At 49.4% G+C, this 16,451-nt stretch overlaps 1 protein-coding gene across 1 annotated transcript in view; it reads left to right on the forward strand.

Moving 5' to 3' along the window:
- Cass4 (Cas scaffold protein family member 4) overlaps positions 1 to 10,424 on the forward strand; it is a 37,774-nt gene extending 27,350 nt beyond the window's left edge. The window contains exons 3-7 of the mRNA XM_021192817.1: positions 1,857 to 1,958; positions 2,803 to 2,877; positions 4,804 to 6,060; positions 7,736 to 7,813; positions 10,014 to 10,424. Of these exons, the coding sequence (XP_021048476.1) occupies positions 1,857 to 1,958; positions 2,803 to 2,877; positions 4,804 to 6,060; positions 7,736 to 7,813; positions 10,014 to 10,424 (1,923 nt within the window). The remainder of the gene's footprint in view (positions 1 to 1,856; positions 1,959 to 2,802; positions 2,878 to 4,803; positions 6,061 to 7,735; positions 7,814 to 10,013) is intronic.
- The last annotated feature ends 6,027 nt before the right edge of the window (positions 10,425 to 16,451 follow it).

Here is a 16,451-nt window from a genome sequence, read left to right on the forward strand (position 1 = left end):
AGACAAGGTCTCTCACTTGCTTGGAACTTGCCCTGGATGGCCAGCGACCCCCACCTCCTCAGTTGCTAAGGTTACAAATAGGTGCAGCCATACCCAACAATGTTTGTTTGTTTGTTTGTTTGAGAAGGGTTTTCTCTGTGTAGCCCTGGCTGTCCTGGAACTCACTCTGCAGACCAGGCTGGCCTCAAACTCACAGAGATCCTCCTGCCTCTGCCTCCCAAGTGCTGAGATTAAAAATGTCTGCCACCATCGCCTGGCAAGCCCAGCTATTTTTACGTGGGTTCTAGGGATTGAAACTAGGTGGTTGAAAGGCAAATAGTTTACTGACTGAGCCATCTCCGCAGCCAGAGTTCAGAAGATTGCTGAACCCAGGGTTCTGGGAGCATCGCACAAGCAGTTGCAAATGTGTAATTTGAAGGAAAGGTGGGATTTATTGGGTCAGCACAAGCTTAGGCTGCAAGGTCTGTCCCTGGAAACCACGAAGTGGAGACGGGCGGAACGTGAGGCTAGACCTTCTTTCCAAGCTTGTGAGGAGGCGTGCACGCCTCCATGCGTGTGACTCTGGTTTCCAGGTGAGAGCGGGTGTTTCCTTATTAGGACAATACTTTAGAAAATCCAGCTCGTGGGAACCATGCCCCTTGTGAGTAAGCAAGCAGTTGCCATGTAGAGAGAGTGGGCTGGTTTGACACTGGCAGCTGCAGTGTCTGCTTGGGCTGACACGTACGTATGGCTTCATAGCAGCTTTACCCACGCCTGTGATGGAGAGTTTTTATGCAGGACACAGTCCTGGGCTATGTGCTATATGATTCACCAAATCATTCCGAGGCTGGGTCCTAGGGGTAGGGACAAATAAAGGAACCCCGACCTGGTCCTCAGAAACTGCTCCTCAGCCTGGATTATATCCGCTGCCCTATCTCCATATTCAAATCCTGAACCCCCACCTCAGTGATCCCACTTGGCAAGTGCCCTACGGCAATGCCTGGTTCCTTAGGACCTAGCCAGGTGGCTCACCCCGCTTTGGGCTCTCAGTAACATTCCTCTCTTGCCTCACTCCTCAGCCTGTGGCCTTGGTATGACAAGTCCTATTTCCCTTTTCCTTTGTTCTGGAGTCCTGTCGACAAGCATTCGTCATCCTATTAAAACCAAACCAAACCAAATCAAACCACACGCCACCACAAAAGGGCTGGAAGTGGAGCTCCGTTGGCAGAGCGCCTGTCTAGCCTACATGAAGACTTGGTTAAGCCCTGGGTTTGATCCCCCCAGCACTGCGTAAAGCTGAGCGCAGTGTGGTACACACCTGTAACCCTAGCCCTTGGGATGTGGAAACAAAAAGATAGAGATTTAAGGTCATTCTTGACTTCCTGGATTGTTTGGGGCTGGCCTCTAATCATGAGACAAGTTTGTCTCTACTGCAGGCTCCCAGGGCCTCCTCTGCACCAGATTCACCAGGCATACACACCAAAAACCCATATTCTAAGCCACTGCCTAGACAAATCTGACGTAGACCCTGCGGCCCACCTTGTAAGGAAGGCACACTCACCCCCACGGGCTCGACCTGTAAGGGTTCCATGTTACCTAGACTCAGGCAGGGACTTCCAACTGCGACATGACATCGTTTATAAAACTCATGCTTGAGAATTGTATAATCAAGCTTTTAAAGCTTGCTAAAAAGTCTTATATTTTACATACATTTGGGGCTGTGTGTTGGGCTGCGTTCACAACATCTTCAGTCTGTCAGCCTCAAGGGCGGACCCAACTGCTAGTGCAGACAAACACTCCATGGCCGTCTTTGCTGTCCGGAAGGTGACTTTGCCCATGATCTTGGGTGTCTTGACTCTGTTCTTTTTCTCTCCAAGGCCCTCTCTGTGCTTCCCAGACCGACGAGGGCCTCGTTGCCGACGCTCCCTTCCCAGGTGTATGACGTGCCTGTCCAGAGGCAGGTCTTCTCGACCCTTGAGGTGAGCTTCACTCCAACCCTGACCCAGCCTGAGGCTTGGTGCCAGCTCTGGGTTCTCCATGCTGTTTGTCTTTGCAGCTTCCTTCATTCTGAAGGCTGATTCCCTCAAGATAAGCTGCCGGTGTTTGTTCGGGTGATGGCTGGGGTGTATCTGTGCTTGTACCCCTATAACCTACCCCCATACCTTCAGCTAAGACGGCGCCTTTTAAAGCACCGAGTCCGTCATGACAGTGAAACTCATTATTATGTACAGTCATCATACTGTGATTAGAAGCCTTAGGGTTGGAGACGCGGGAGCATAGATAAAGTGCTTGTGTTACAGGCGTATGGAGACCTGAGTATAGATTCACAAAACCCACACAAAACCAGACACAGTACTGAGGCTCTCGGCCCAGTGTTGCTATGGTGAAATGGGAGGTGGGGACAGGGGAATCCGAAGTAGGGTCAGGTAGCCAAAGAAGCGAACAAGAGACCCTGCCTCAGACAAGGCAGAAGGCTGTGGTCCCAGCTCCACACATGGGTCCTGGTATATATATATATATATATGCCCGTGCTTACACACAGAGAGACAGAGACAGAGACAAACAAAAAAAGATAGAGGCAGAGTTAATTTTAGCTAAAAGGGGGGAGTTAAAGTTGGTGGTTGAACACACCTATTATCATAACATACACACACACACACACACACACACACACACACACACACACACACGGAAACGTGACTACCAACCCCAAAGTGTTCAGGGATTTGTATCTCTCACTGGAGAAAACACTGACCTCGTAGACGTTGTGTGGGAAACCCCTTGGAAAGAGAAGTTGAAGTTGCCCTGCTTTGTTTTCCCTAGAGGCCGGAGAAGCAGCAGTTCTATGACATACCCACCAGCTCCCAGAAGGCTCTGCTCCCCTCCTCCACCAGCCAGGCAAGTGTGAGTATCCACGGAGCACGGGTGGGGCACTAGGCAACGAAGCATCCTCTGGGAAACTTGATTGGCTAGATGGATTGTCTTCTTTCTGCTGCTGTGGTGAAAAACCTGGGGTGAACGATTTATGGAGGGGAAAGGTTCACTGTTTGAGAGCTCGCAATTGGTTGCCTGGTTGCTTTGGAAACTGTGGTGCAGAGCGGTACATCTCAGAGAGAGCACAGGATGGAAGAAGATGCCTGCTCTATGGAGGGCAGGGAGCAAAGAGAAGAGAGAAGAGAGGGTTGGAGTCCCAGTATCCCCTCAAGCTGATGGCCCTGATGGCTCAACTTCCTTCTACTAGGCCTTACCTCCCAAAGGTTTCATTACTTTCTATCAGCAGCACAGGCTAAGGACCAAGCCCTCAACACCGAGGAACATCCCAAGTTCAAACTGTGGCACTTGACCAGCCCTCAGGTGTAGGATCTCCATAACCAACTCCACTGCACTGGCAGTGAATCCCTCCTTGCCCTGGTATTGGGGGCGTGGCTCTGTTGGTGAGCATTTATCTTGCAAGCATGAGGGTGTGAGTTTGGATCCCCTGTGCTCACATCTAAGAGCACTGTGCTGTTCTTCCTGAGGTCCCAAGTCCCCAGCATCTACATGGCTGCTCACAACCATTTGTAACTCCAGTCCGGGGGATCTGATGCTCTCTTCTAGCTTCCATCAGTAACACACACACACACACACACACACACACACACACACACACAGTATGCATACATGCAGTCAAAAACCCATGTACATAAAAATAATATTTAAAGTGCTGGGCATAAGCCAGGAGTCCCAGAGCTGTGGAGATGGAGGCAGGGGGATTGTTAGAGCTGGTGGACCAAGTCTAGTGAGTTTTAAATTCAATGAGAGATCCCGTCTCAAAAACAAGGTGAGGGGTGAGAGAGAAAGAAGGTGCCCAATGTAAATCTCTGGCCTCCACACACACACAGGCACAGATACACACACAGAGAGAAAGAGAGAGAAGGTGGGAGGGAGGGAGGGAGGGAGGGAGAGAGAGAGAGCAGCATAAGCTATGTGGTGGTTTGGCTATGTCAATTAACTTCCCCATGCCTGCATTCTTACTACAGATGTTCTGGAATATTCTGTGAGATCATTTGTATAACACATAGAGGATTAGGGGAAATTGTTCAGCTTTGATGTGTTTCGACGATATCATGAGTGGTGTGTAGAAGTTTGTTAGATGCAAAAGAAAAGGTTCAAGGCCCAGTAGCAGGATAGGGACAAGTAGAGGCAACGTGGGGATACGGGTGTGTGTGTGGGGGGGGGGGTTGCTGAACTGAGAGGAAGAAAAGAAAAGCAACTTGGGAAAGTGGGTGGATGGGATAAGTTCCTCTGCTGTGACAAAATGCCATGACCAAGGCAACCTATAAAATCCAGCAGTCCATTGGGGTGGTAGCTCCAGAGGGTTTGACCCCGGAATGGCATAATGAAGCCATGGCAGCAGGGACAGTAGAAAGCTTACAACCTTGAGCCATAAGGGGGGGAAGGGGGGTGTGAGGAAGAGAGTGCACAGGGGATGGTGGGAGAAAGCTTTCCCTTGTGACCCATCTCCTCCAACAAGGCCACGGCTAATCTTCCCAGACGGTTTGGCCAACTGGGAACCAAGCATTTGGATATGGTTATTCTCGTCCAAACCACCATGAGTGTGCAGAGATGGACGGCTGTGGAAGGGCAGAGAAAGGAGGTTTGACAGAGGGCGGAGCCAGACTGGGAGAGCCCTTGAGTAACAAGAGCAATGGGAGGTGGGGAGGGGACACTGAAGGAACCTGAACAAAACAGTGGCACTCGGATGCCAAGGGCCTGTCAGTTTCTTGTTTGATTGTTATTAACCGGGGGCAACTGTGTGTGTGTGGTTTTTTTTTTTTCCTCCAGGGACAGGGTGTTACACTGGCACCGACAATGGCCTTCAGACAAGGTGGTGGCTATAACCCGTTTTCCAGACCTCAGAAGTCAGAACGGATTCATGACACTCCGGTGTTGCTGGAAAAGGCCGAGGTCAGAAATGTGTCTATGACCAGCTTCACCAAAGAATCAGGGTCCAGAGCCTTTCCAGCCCCCTCTGCTGTCCACATTGGAGCTGTGGCCCTCTCCCCACAGTTGGGGAACACTGTGCAGAAAAAAAACAGCCTCCCAGAAGAACCTACCTATGCCTTCCCGACGCCCAATGACCCGCTGCCTTCTGATGCAGGTGGCAGCTACAAGGTCCCTTCCAGGTTTCTCATTCCCAGAGTGGAGCAACAGAACACCATGCCTAACATTTATGACACCCCGAAAGGCATGCGGGGTGTGTCTCTGGCTGGAAAGGAGCTGGAGAGAGGCAGAGAAGCGTCAGAGAATTCCCCCTGGATCTCACGACAGACAAGTTTCCTGTCTCCCGACTCGGACCGATTATCTGTTGCCAGCTCAGACAGCAGGGCTAGTGTGGTGTCTTCCTGCTCCTCCATATCCATGGACTCCTCCTCTGGCTCCTCCTCAGAGGACTCCGTCAAGGAGCTATGGATGGATGTGGACTTTGCAAAGGAGATGGCAGTGAATCTGCAACACAAAGTGGCCAGCTCGGCAGCGGGCCTGCTGCTCTTCGTAAGCAGGACTTGGAGGTTCAAAGATGCCTTGGAAACCAACATCCATGGAATCCGCAGGGCCGCTGACCAGGTAGAGGAATCTGTAAGAGAATTTCTGGATTTTGCCCAAGGGGTTGGTGGGACCGCTTGCAGTCTCACAGACAGCTACCTTCAGGCTAGAATTAGAGATCAGCTCCAGGCGATCTCTAGCTCCTACCAGACACTGCTGGATGCCAAGGGAAACTTGGACCGCTGCAATTGGTCCCTGGAAGTTCTCATGACGGACAAAGTCCAAAACAGCGTGGATGACCTGGAGAGGTTTGTCGCCGCTGCGAGGATAGTTCCAGAAGACGTCAAGAGGTTTACCTCCATCGTCATTGCCAATGGGAAGCTTCTTTTTAAACAGAACTGTGAGAAAGGAGAGATGGACTTAAAGTGTGAGAGATGCATCCGGCCTCCCCAAAGAGAAACTGAGTCCTACCAAGAGAGCAGCCCCTTCAACAGACAACCGGCAACCGAACACTCCTTTGAACTCGCAAAGAAAAACAGAGTGAATGTCTGTGGGCAGGTAAGTCAGGGGGACAAACAGTACCCAGGGGACTTCATCTGTTACCTGAACCGGTCGGTCATCACTGAGGGAGATGCTGGCATGTGTGCCTGTAGAAGTGTGCACTTGCTCGTTCGTGGGGAAGCCAGAGGATCAGCCTGGGTATTGTTCCTCGGTGTCTCTCACTGACCTGGAAGTGGCGGAGTAGCTTAGGCTGGCTGCGCGGCAGCGCCTAGGGATGGATCTGCCTCCCTCTGTGTCCCAGTGCTGGAGAGACAGGCTTGTGCCACCACACCCAACCACACCCAACCTCTTTCCATGGGTTCCAGTGGTGGAACCCATGTCTGTCTCTGCCTTTCTCTGTCTTTTTTTTTTATGGTTGTTTGGGCTTCGTTTGTTTGTTTGGGAGACAGGGTGAGAACTATGTAGCCCTGTCCTGGAACTCACAAAGATACACCTGTTTCTGCCTCTGCCTCCCCTGCCTCTGAATCTCCCCTGACCACCACCACTTCCACCTGCCTCCTGAAGCCTGGGTTTAGATGCATGTGCCCCCATGACAGGCACCACTCTTTTTACCCTTTATTTTGAGATGGGATCTCCCTAAGTTGCCCAGGCAAGCTTTGAACTTGGGTTCTTCCTGCCTTAGCCTCCTGTCCAAGTTAGGGTTTCTGTTGCTATGACGAAGCACTATGACCAAAAGCAAATTGTGGAGGAAAGGGTTTATTCATCTTACACTTCCACACCATAGTCCATCACTGAAGGAAGCCAGAACAGGAACTCACACAGGGCAGGGACCTGGAGGCAGGAGCTGATGCAGAGGCCATAAAGGAGTGCTACTTGCCGACTTGGTCTGCATGGCTTTGCTTAGCCTGCTTTCTTATAGAACTTAGTACCCACAGGGGAGGCACTCACACACAGTAGGCAGGGCCTTCCCACATCAATCACTAATTTAAAAACACCCTACAGGCTTGCCTACATCCCAACCTTAAGAGGGCATTTTCTCAATTGGGGATCCCTCCTCTCCAATGACTAGCTCATGTCAAGTTGACATAAAACCAGCCAGCACCCCTCCCAGGATGCTGGAGTCACAGGCCTGTGCTGCTGACCGCCAGATCTCTCCAGGTTTCCAGCTTGGAGTTGTAGTTTCTCAGAGTCAGAGGAGAACACGCGTTCGTCTCGGGGCCAGACTGACCAGTCGGCAGCTCCAGGCACCCCGAGAAGCATTCCTCTGGCTGGCTGCCTTTGGACTCCACAAGGAGATGCCTGAGTTCAGACTGCAGAGGCCCAGCAAGTGACCATCCCAGCTCCTTCCGAGGTCCCTGCCGCTGGCCGAGCGTCGACACACTCTAGAAAGTTGATGGTCGTTCATTTCTGTCCTGTCGCAGCCCTTGGCCACCAAAGCCAATAAATGCATCAGTAGGCAGATTCATGAACAAAGTCTCACACTTAAGAGTAAACTTTTAAAGTGGGGCATGGTGGTCATGCCTGTAATCTCTGTACTCAGGAAGCTAAGGAAGGGGGTGGGGAGTTCCAGGTCAATCTAGGCTACACAGCAAGATCTTGATGGGGGGAGTTAGGGGGCACAAAAACCACCAACCATAAAAGCAAAACAAAAAATTTGAGCAGCCATCGTAATTTGAAAGCTATTCAAAATAGTAATTTGAAGATTTGTGTTCTTTCTTTCACCCCCCCCCAGAGGTCACCCAACCTACAAGAGAAAGGAAAGCCCACCATGGAAGGAAAGTCCGATGGAAACCCAGACTTCCGTGGCATGGTAAGTCGGAGTGCTCCCCAGTGCTCTGACGAGTGTAATTCTGCCCTAGAGAGCTCTCCTTGGCTATGCAAATTCAGTGTTGCAGCCTACTCCATGTTCAAGGCCTCCATCTGTCTTTTGCTTTCTTTAGTAGTGGAAGGAAACCTGGACACCCAGGGTAGAGCATCAGCCCCCGAGAATCAGGGAGAAATTCGGGTACTGTTCGGGGTTACCATGAGTAGCGCCAACGCGGCATTTAATGACACTGTCGCACGTCCTGTGATAATTTTCTCTCTCCCTCTTTCCTTTCTTTGCATTTGGAATTGGATCTAGGGCTCTGTGCAAGACAGGCAAAGACCCCCACTGAGCTACACCCCCGCCTGGCACCCTTTCCTGTCTCTGATGATGAGCACAGTAAAGCGCTTTGGTTCAGGGGTTAGGTATCTTCACGGTATCTTTGACACTTGATCAACGTCTTTTTAAACCAAAGATGTTATCGCTGTTTGTCTTTACTGGCTATCTTCTATGTGTGGCAGAAGGCAATTTTCCGCTTACCAATTTTAAATGTTTCCTCTAAATTAAATAATGTACGAACATTGAGTCCAGGTCTAAGGAGATGGCTCAGTAGTAAGAGTGCTTGCTATGCATGCATGCGAACCTGAGTTCAAGTCCCCAGCACCCATGTAAAAAAGCCAGGCATGGCTGGCTCCCATATGCCTGTAACCCCAGCACTGGCGGGTGGGAGAGACAGATTCTGGGAGCTCACTGGCCAACAAGCCAAGCCAAAATGGGGACCTTCCCGTTTTCTGAGAGACCTTTCTCAAGGCAGTAAGACAGGGAAAGACTGGGGAAGAAACCTGACACTGTGTTTTGGCTTCTGAATGTATGTGCACAGCAATATCTGTACACCTACGTACATGAACCATACATTACACACACACACACACACACACACACACACACACACACACCACACCACACATAAGCATAAACAGTGAGTCTATTTAAAACCCAAGTAAGAACCCACACAACACTGAGAGGTTAAAGATGAAGGTTACAGAGCTGCCGAGCAACTGGGGTACTAGAGAGAGCAAGACAGGATACAGATGTCCGTTGACTTGGACAAGGTTATCTGCCTTCTCAGCAACAATTCTGGGCAAGAGCCCAAGTCTCTCAGAGCTCTGCTCTCTAAGCCCTTAGCACTCAGCGTTGCCTCTCTCCTGCTGACAGCCACATGGTTTTGTCCCACATGAGGAATGCCTTGACTTTCTCCAAGTCAGTTTCTGATCTCTTGGGTCTGGACAGAGGCAGAGAATCTGCATCCCCAGCAAGCCCCAAGTCGATGGCGATGGGGCTGCTAGGGCCCACATCTGCACAGTGCTATTTCATTCTAACAAGGCTTCCCCACTGGCCCATGTGTAGGATGCACCATTTGGCTTCCCAGGGCCCCTCCCTGCCTGCTAACTGACTAAGGCTCACAGCAGCCCCTCATTAAGAGATGGCAGCTTCTGTCCTGATCCCTGACCCAGGTACATTTTTCATTTTCAAGCCAAGATGCTCATGATGCAATGTCTATCCGTCTGCCTGTCGCACTGGTTCTGTCCTCTGCCTGAAAAATGGGGCTCACCACACAGGTCAGGTCAGCCTTGAGTGGTCACTCTTCCTTCTACCTCCAAGGAGTGGATTTAACACCTAGCTCCTCACCCCTTGAATGCTCGAAAGTTGCAAATTTTTCATTATTGATGTGTTAGAATGTGATCCTTATGTTTTACAGAGCTGGTTGAGTAAAATCATACACACGACTGTGTTGCAATCTATAACACAAGAATACATACAGTTGCATATGGAACAGTACTTGGAAAACAATAATATTCGAGCCGCATGCCTTCAATCCCAGCACTTGGGAGGAAGAGGCAGGCAGATCTCTGTGAGTTCGAGGCCAGCCTGGTCTACAGAGGGAGTTCCAGGATAGCCAGGGCTACACAGAGAAACCCTGTCTCAACAAAACAAAACAAAACAAAACAAAACAAAACAAAACAAAACAAAACAAAACAAAACACAAGCAAATACTGACATTCAATTCACATTCAAGTGTCACAGCCAGCTCTGCATTTCCTTAACAAATCTGCTTTTTCTCATAAGGATTCTTGCAAATTGAGCCAAGACAACCAACATCCTGCTGGTGGTTCTAGCCCTTACATGTTTTCTCCTTCTTCTCTAGAGTCCTACCCCTCTTACCTCTCCATCTCCTGGTGAGCAGAACACAGAGAGGAAGATCCACCTGTCTGAGCACAGCAGGCTCTATTTCGGAGCACTCTTCAAAGCCATCGGCGTCTTAGCCAGCAGTCTCAGCAACGGCCAGCCCCCCGAGGTCTTCATCACTCAGAGCAAGCTGGTCATCACAGTTGGACAGAAACTGGTGGACACGCTGTGCAGTGAGACCCAGGAGAAAGACGAACGCAACGAGATCCTGTGTGGCAGCAGTCACCTGTGCGGACTGCTCAAGGACCTGGCGCTGGCCACCAAAAGTGCAGTGATCCAGTACCCGAGCCCCAGTGCCCTGAGCCTCCTCCAGTCAGAGGTGGAGAGGCTAGAGCACCACTCTCGGAAATTCAGAGACATGTTGGAATGAAGCCTGCGGAGGTCCGCTCCTGGCCAGTTTCATACCCACCACTCTGTTCCGTGGAAAAGCCCATCAGAATGGCTGAAACAGCCACGGGTATCAGAGCTGGTTAGTAAGTGGCTAAGCCTCCGAAGGCCACTGGCCGACCACGAGAAGGTCAAGAAAGAGAGGCAGGCGACAAGTCAGGACCTTGAGATGCTGAACTCACTGAGCCGAGGTATTCAGCATCAACAGGGGCAGTTGCATTGTAGAAGCCACATTTCGAGTCAGTCAAATGTGTGTGTGTGTGTGTGTGTGTGTGTGTGTGTGTGTGTGTGTGTGTGTGTGTTACAGTTACTCTACACTTGTTAGGCAGCACCCAAGGTCGAGGTCAAAGGGTTGGAGAGACAGCAGCCAGCGTGTCACAGGCTCTGACCTCACAGAGGCACCATCTGATTGGGAAGACAGACAAAGGGACAGAGAACTATCCGCAGTCTGTTGGCTGCTAGTGAGAAGAGAAACTGGGGGAGAGTGAGAATGAAGGAGAAACACCCACACACACAAAGGATTGATTCTTGTTGCATTCATTAGGAAAGTGCAGGGATTGGTGTCACACACCTTTAAGTTTAGCACTCAAGAGGCAGAAACAGACAGACAGACCTTAATGAGACCAGACTAGTCCACAGTGAGCTCCAAACTGAGGGCTATATTGTTAAGAAACTATTTTTTAAAGCCTCCTGAAAAGGAATGAGTTTGCCTTTATTCAATCAGTTGTTTTAGATTAGTACTGTGAGATGTGTACAAACGGTGTAAGCCTAAACACGTGTGTGTGTGCATGTATGTGCATGTGTTGCTAGAAACTTAATCTTGGGTTTCACAAATGCTAAGCATGTACTCTGCTGCGAAGATTGATTCCCCAGTCCCCCAAATGTATGCTGTTACTTCACCCCGAAGGTGACGGTTATGTGCTCTGTAGGAGGCGATGGTTACATGCTCTGTTGAGTTCCCTACTAACTTATTTTGTGTTACAAATCCAGTATTGATCTGTTCCCCTGCCCAGTTAGATTAGGTTATTTCACTAGTCTCAAATCTGTTCTGTTATTTATCTATAATCACGGGTTTAAACACATTTGCAAGGTCCTGAGAGATGGCTCAGGAGGTAGAGGCACCTAACCCCAATCCCGATTCCCTGAGTTCTATCCCAGGGACTCACGTGGTGGAAGGAGAGAAGTGAGTCCTGATAACTGTCTTCGGACGTCCCTGCACAAAATAAAACAAAACTTGAAATTAAAAACTTAAGACATATGAGCAGGCTGGCAGCAGCCCTTTCTCTGAAAGGGCCTCTGAGTGCTGGTACCAGAGTGAAGTGTTTGTTAAAGACACCTCCACTCTGAATGCATCTGCAGGGGGCGCACGTATATGTCGGTCTGGACTAGAAAGCAAAACCATCATTGGTGTGTTCCCGGAGTGGGTCAGGAAGACGTGGCATGCCGACGACACCCACAGTTAGTCACAGCTGTGGAAGTGTTACCGAGCTCCTCTTGCAAACCACTTCCGTTCTCTCTCCCCACAGCTCTGCCTTTCACCTCATGTTACTATGGTTACCTTATGCTTCCCGCCACAGGACGGCGGCCCTGTCCCTCCTGAGCACAGGATACCTTCACTGAAGAAGAAAACATTCCCAGGTTGTGTCTCCTGCAGAGGTGCCAAGTCCAGCTCCTGTCTTACCTGCATGTGGTGGGCACATGAAAACACTGGCAGGAGGAACTGGAGAGACGGCTTCGTGGTTAAGAGCTTGTTACTCTCACAGAAGACCTCAGCCATTTGCAACTCTACTGGCTCCTTAGACACAAGCATGAGAGCGACACAATACATACATGTATGCATATGCACGTACAAACATACATCTACACATATTCATACATGCAAACCCTCATACACATGGAATAAACATAAATCCCTTTTTAAAATGTTGACGGAGGGGCTAGAGAGCACTTTCTGCTCTTCCAGAGGACCTGAGTTCAGATCTTAGCACCTTCATTGGGCAGCTCACAACTGCTTGCAACCACAGCTCCAAAAGATCCAATGTCTTCTAGGCTCTGAGGGCACCTGTGCACATATATGTATGTATGTGTATGTACGTGTGTATGTGTGTATATATATATATATATATATATATATATATAGAGAGAGAGAGAGAGAGAGAGAGAGAGAGAGAGAGAGTGTGTGTGTGTGTGTGTGTGTGTGTGTGTGTGTGTTAGTCAGGGTTTGTATTCCTGCACAAAACATCATGACCAAGAAGCAAGTTGGGGAGGAAAGGATTTATTTAGCTTACATTTCCACATTGCTGTTCATCACCAAAGGAAGTCAGGACTGGAACTCAAGGAGGTCAGGAAGCAGGAACTGATGCAGAGGTCATGGAGGGATGTTACTGGCTTGCTTCCCCTGGCTTGCTCAGCCCGCTCTCTTATAGAATCCAAGATTACCAGCCCCGAGATGGTCCCACCCACAAGGGGCCCTCCCCCTTGATCACTAACTGAGAAAATGCCTTACAACTGGATCTCATGGAGGCATTTCCTCAAGAGAGGCTCCTTTCTCTGTGATAATTCCAGCTTGTGTCAAACCCAGCATATGTATATATGTATATGTATATATATATGTATATATGTGTGTATGTATGTATGTATGTTTGTATGTATGTATGTATGTATGTATGTATGTATGTATGTATGTATGTAGTTTTTTCAAGAAAGGGTTTCTCTGTGTAGCCCTGGCTGTGGCTGTCCTGGAACTCACTCTGTAGAGCAGGCTGGCTCAGACTCACAGAGAGCCACCTGCCTCTGCCACTTGAGCACTGGGATCAAACATGTGGACCACCACTAAGGCCTAGCCACATGTACATAAATAAATAATAAAAAATTTTAATGTTGAGTGTAGAGCTAGGTATAGTGGTATACATCTGTAATTCCAATACTTGAAAGGTAAGCAGGGAGATCAGAAGTTCAAAGCCAGCCTCTCTCAAGAGAACAAAACAGAGGTGACAGAGGGGAGTGGATGGTGGTAGGGAGAAGGGGTGGAAAAGGAAGCAGTTGGGGGCTCTGTCTCAAGCAAACAGACAAGAAGCCATTGCCCCTAGCAGCTGCCATCTCAAGACCCTAAAATGAGGACCCCTGTGAGGCTTAGACTCAGTCCCCGGGGGGCTGGGGCAGAGGTGTCACATTCTGAACAGCAGGATCTCACCTGTTAGGATCCTTCTGGGACAGAAGTTGTGCCCACTTCCCCAACGCGGCAAAACACTGGGCTCTTAAGACAACCTGGAGCCAACTGGCCACAGAGCCTCCAATGGTGTCAAGGGACAGTTTCCAGGTCCATGCTCACGAGTCAACTCCTGTGGTGGCAAAGTGGCTGCCTTGGATTATGACCAGAGGAGAGGGACTTCCTTTTGCTTATACTATCTTAAATCAGGTGCCTGCCCCAACAGTGTGAATAACCTTTTCACACTTGCATAGACACACATTCAATACTACTCATTCACCCACACAAACTCACTCACAGACACATCTCCTCCACACACCCTGCTATTCTTTCTCTCACATTCACCCATTTCCAGGACTTTACACACACACACACACACACACACACACACACACACACACACACACAACACACACTCAAATACCAATAACCCTAACCGCTGGCCCTGTGTGGCAGTGTGATGCACCCAAGGATTCCTCCTGTCAGTTCTGGGTGCAGAATTAAAGATTAGGGGTTCTGGGAGAAGAGACTATGTGGGTGGGTCTTAAGTAACCCTGTGACATAACTGGCCACGAGGGGACTTACAGGACCCAGGACAGTCACACTCAGACCTATGCCTCATTTCTTTCTGTTTGGTTTTTGAGACAAGGTTTCTCTATGTACCTTGGTTGTCCTGGTACCCACTCTGTAGACAGGGCTGGCCTTGAACTCTGAGATCCTCCTGCCTCTGCCTCCCAAGTGCTGGGATTAAAGGTGTGTGCCATCATCCAGGGGAACGCAGACTTTTAGACTGAATCACACTGTATGTGTAGTTTAGATGCAGAGAGCCATGCTTAGCCATTCTGGGAATGGTGAAAAGCCTTTGCAAGTCCAAGTTCCCATGCGCTGATCTAGAGCCACCCTTGGTGCTGGCTCTCCTAAGCGTGGCAGTCAGGCACACTGCGTAGACATACAGAGACAAAGATTGGCAGCATCAAAAGCAACTAGCGTTCACTTCCACATTATTGATTGATCCATGTCACTGCAGCCCCAAGGCTGATGTAGGGGTGGGCTCACACGAAGGCTGGACACAACAGGTTTGTATCAGAGCCAGGGAGCTCTGAGGTTAGGAATGCCTTGCCTTTTACAACAGCCTCTGAGCATAGCTGGTGGAGCTGTGTCTCCAAGACACCATTATTTATCTGATTTTCAGCATCTGGCGCTTGGGAAGGAGAGGCAGAAGAATTGCTAAAAGTTGAGGTATCTCTATCTCTATCTATCTGCTGGGTGGTGGTGGTGGTGGCAGTGCACGTCTTTAATCCCAGAACTCTGGAGGCAGAGGCAGGTGTATCTCTGTGAGTTTGAAGCCAGCCTGATCTAAAGAGCAAGTTCCAAGGCAGCCAGGGCTACACAGAGAAACCCTGTCTTGAATCCCCCCCCCCAAAGATTACACCCACATCTATAGATATAGGCACATCTATCCGTAAATGTATCTGTGAATTTGAGGTCAGCCTGGTATACATAGCAAGTTAGAGGTCACCCAGGGCTATACAGTGATCCTCTGTTAAAAAATAATAAGTGTCTATTGGTAGATGGATGGATGAATTTTTTTTTTCTTTAGCAAAAGTAAAATCTGTTCTGCAATCTCGAGGAGGAAACTATCTTTTAAGGTTGTCAACCGCAGCATCCTTGAGAAGATAATTCAAAACAAAATTCTACAAGGTCTGCTCAGATATGCAGAAATGGAAGATACACACTGCAAGGTTGGAGAGGCAGCTGGGAGCAGGGATGGGATGTAGCTGGAAGCAGGGAATGTCACAGGGAATCAAAGGGTAAAGTTTGTCACTCAATGATAACGGCATCTATGTGCACTGGTTCTTTGGTACAGCGCTGTCCTAATGCCTCATCAACTTGGGCCCCGCCTTCTCCTAGCGACAGACAGCCTAGCAACCTGTGACCTGGGGTTGCTTTTCATGGTTTTCCGTTTCTTGAGCTGTGTTCAATCCAAGAACTGTTGTCAAGAGAGCCGGGTAAGTTGCTAGTGTGTGCTCAGCACACACGGAGGAAGTCCTGACTCCATCTCCAGCACCTCAGAGATGGGGAGGGGGGGATCGTCAGGATTTCAAGGTCATTTTGAGGCCAGCCTGCACTATGTGAAATCCTACAGAGCAAGCAAAGAAAGCCTTGTCGACAAAGAGCACACCTCGGGAAAAGCCTGCTCTTGGCTGCAGATGCCTCCTTCCCTTTTTGCAAAGATGGCAGTGAACCTGCCCAGACTCACTGCAGAAGACTGCCTGGGGCTTTAGAATCAAAAGCATCTTCTCAGCTTTTGGAGGCTTCTTGTTGAATATTTTTTTTCTAATAACCAACATTCTATATCATTTCCTCCACAAGAAGAAAGAGGAAACAGTGGGTGGTGGTGACAGCAACCTGGCCTCGCTTATGTTCGTTCCACAGAGAGGATGGAAGTGGTGACGAGCCACTGAGCAAGCTTCCAGTGTGACAAGCACTGGGTGTCATGTATCCATTTTGCTGCAAATACATTTTTTTTCAAGAGAGGGTCTTGCTGTGTAGCCCAGGCTAGCTTCAAAAGCACCATTGTCTTAGTGAGGGTTTCTATTCCTGCACAAACATCATGACCAAGAAGCAAGTTGGGGAGGAAAGGGTTTATTCAGCTTAAATTTCCATACAGCTGTTGATCACCAAAGGATGCAGGACTGGAACTCAAGCAGGTCAGAAAGCAGGAGCTGATGCAGAGGCCATGGAAGGATGCTCTTTACTGGCTTGCTTCCTCTGGCTTGCTCAGCCTGCTCTCTTATAGAA

Source organism: Mus pahari, chromosome 3 (genome assembly GCF_900095145.1).
Source record: "Mus pahari chromosome 3, PAHARI_EIJ_v1.1, whole genome shotgun sequence".
In the NCBI taxonomy this organism is placed as follows: domain Eukaryota; kingdom Metazoa; phylum Chordata; class Mammalia; order Rodentia; family Muridae; genus Mus; species Mus pahari.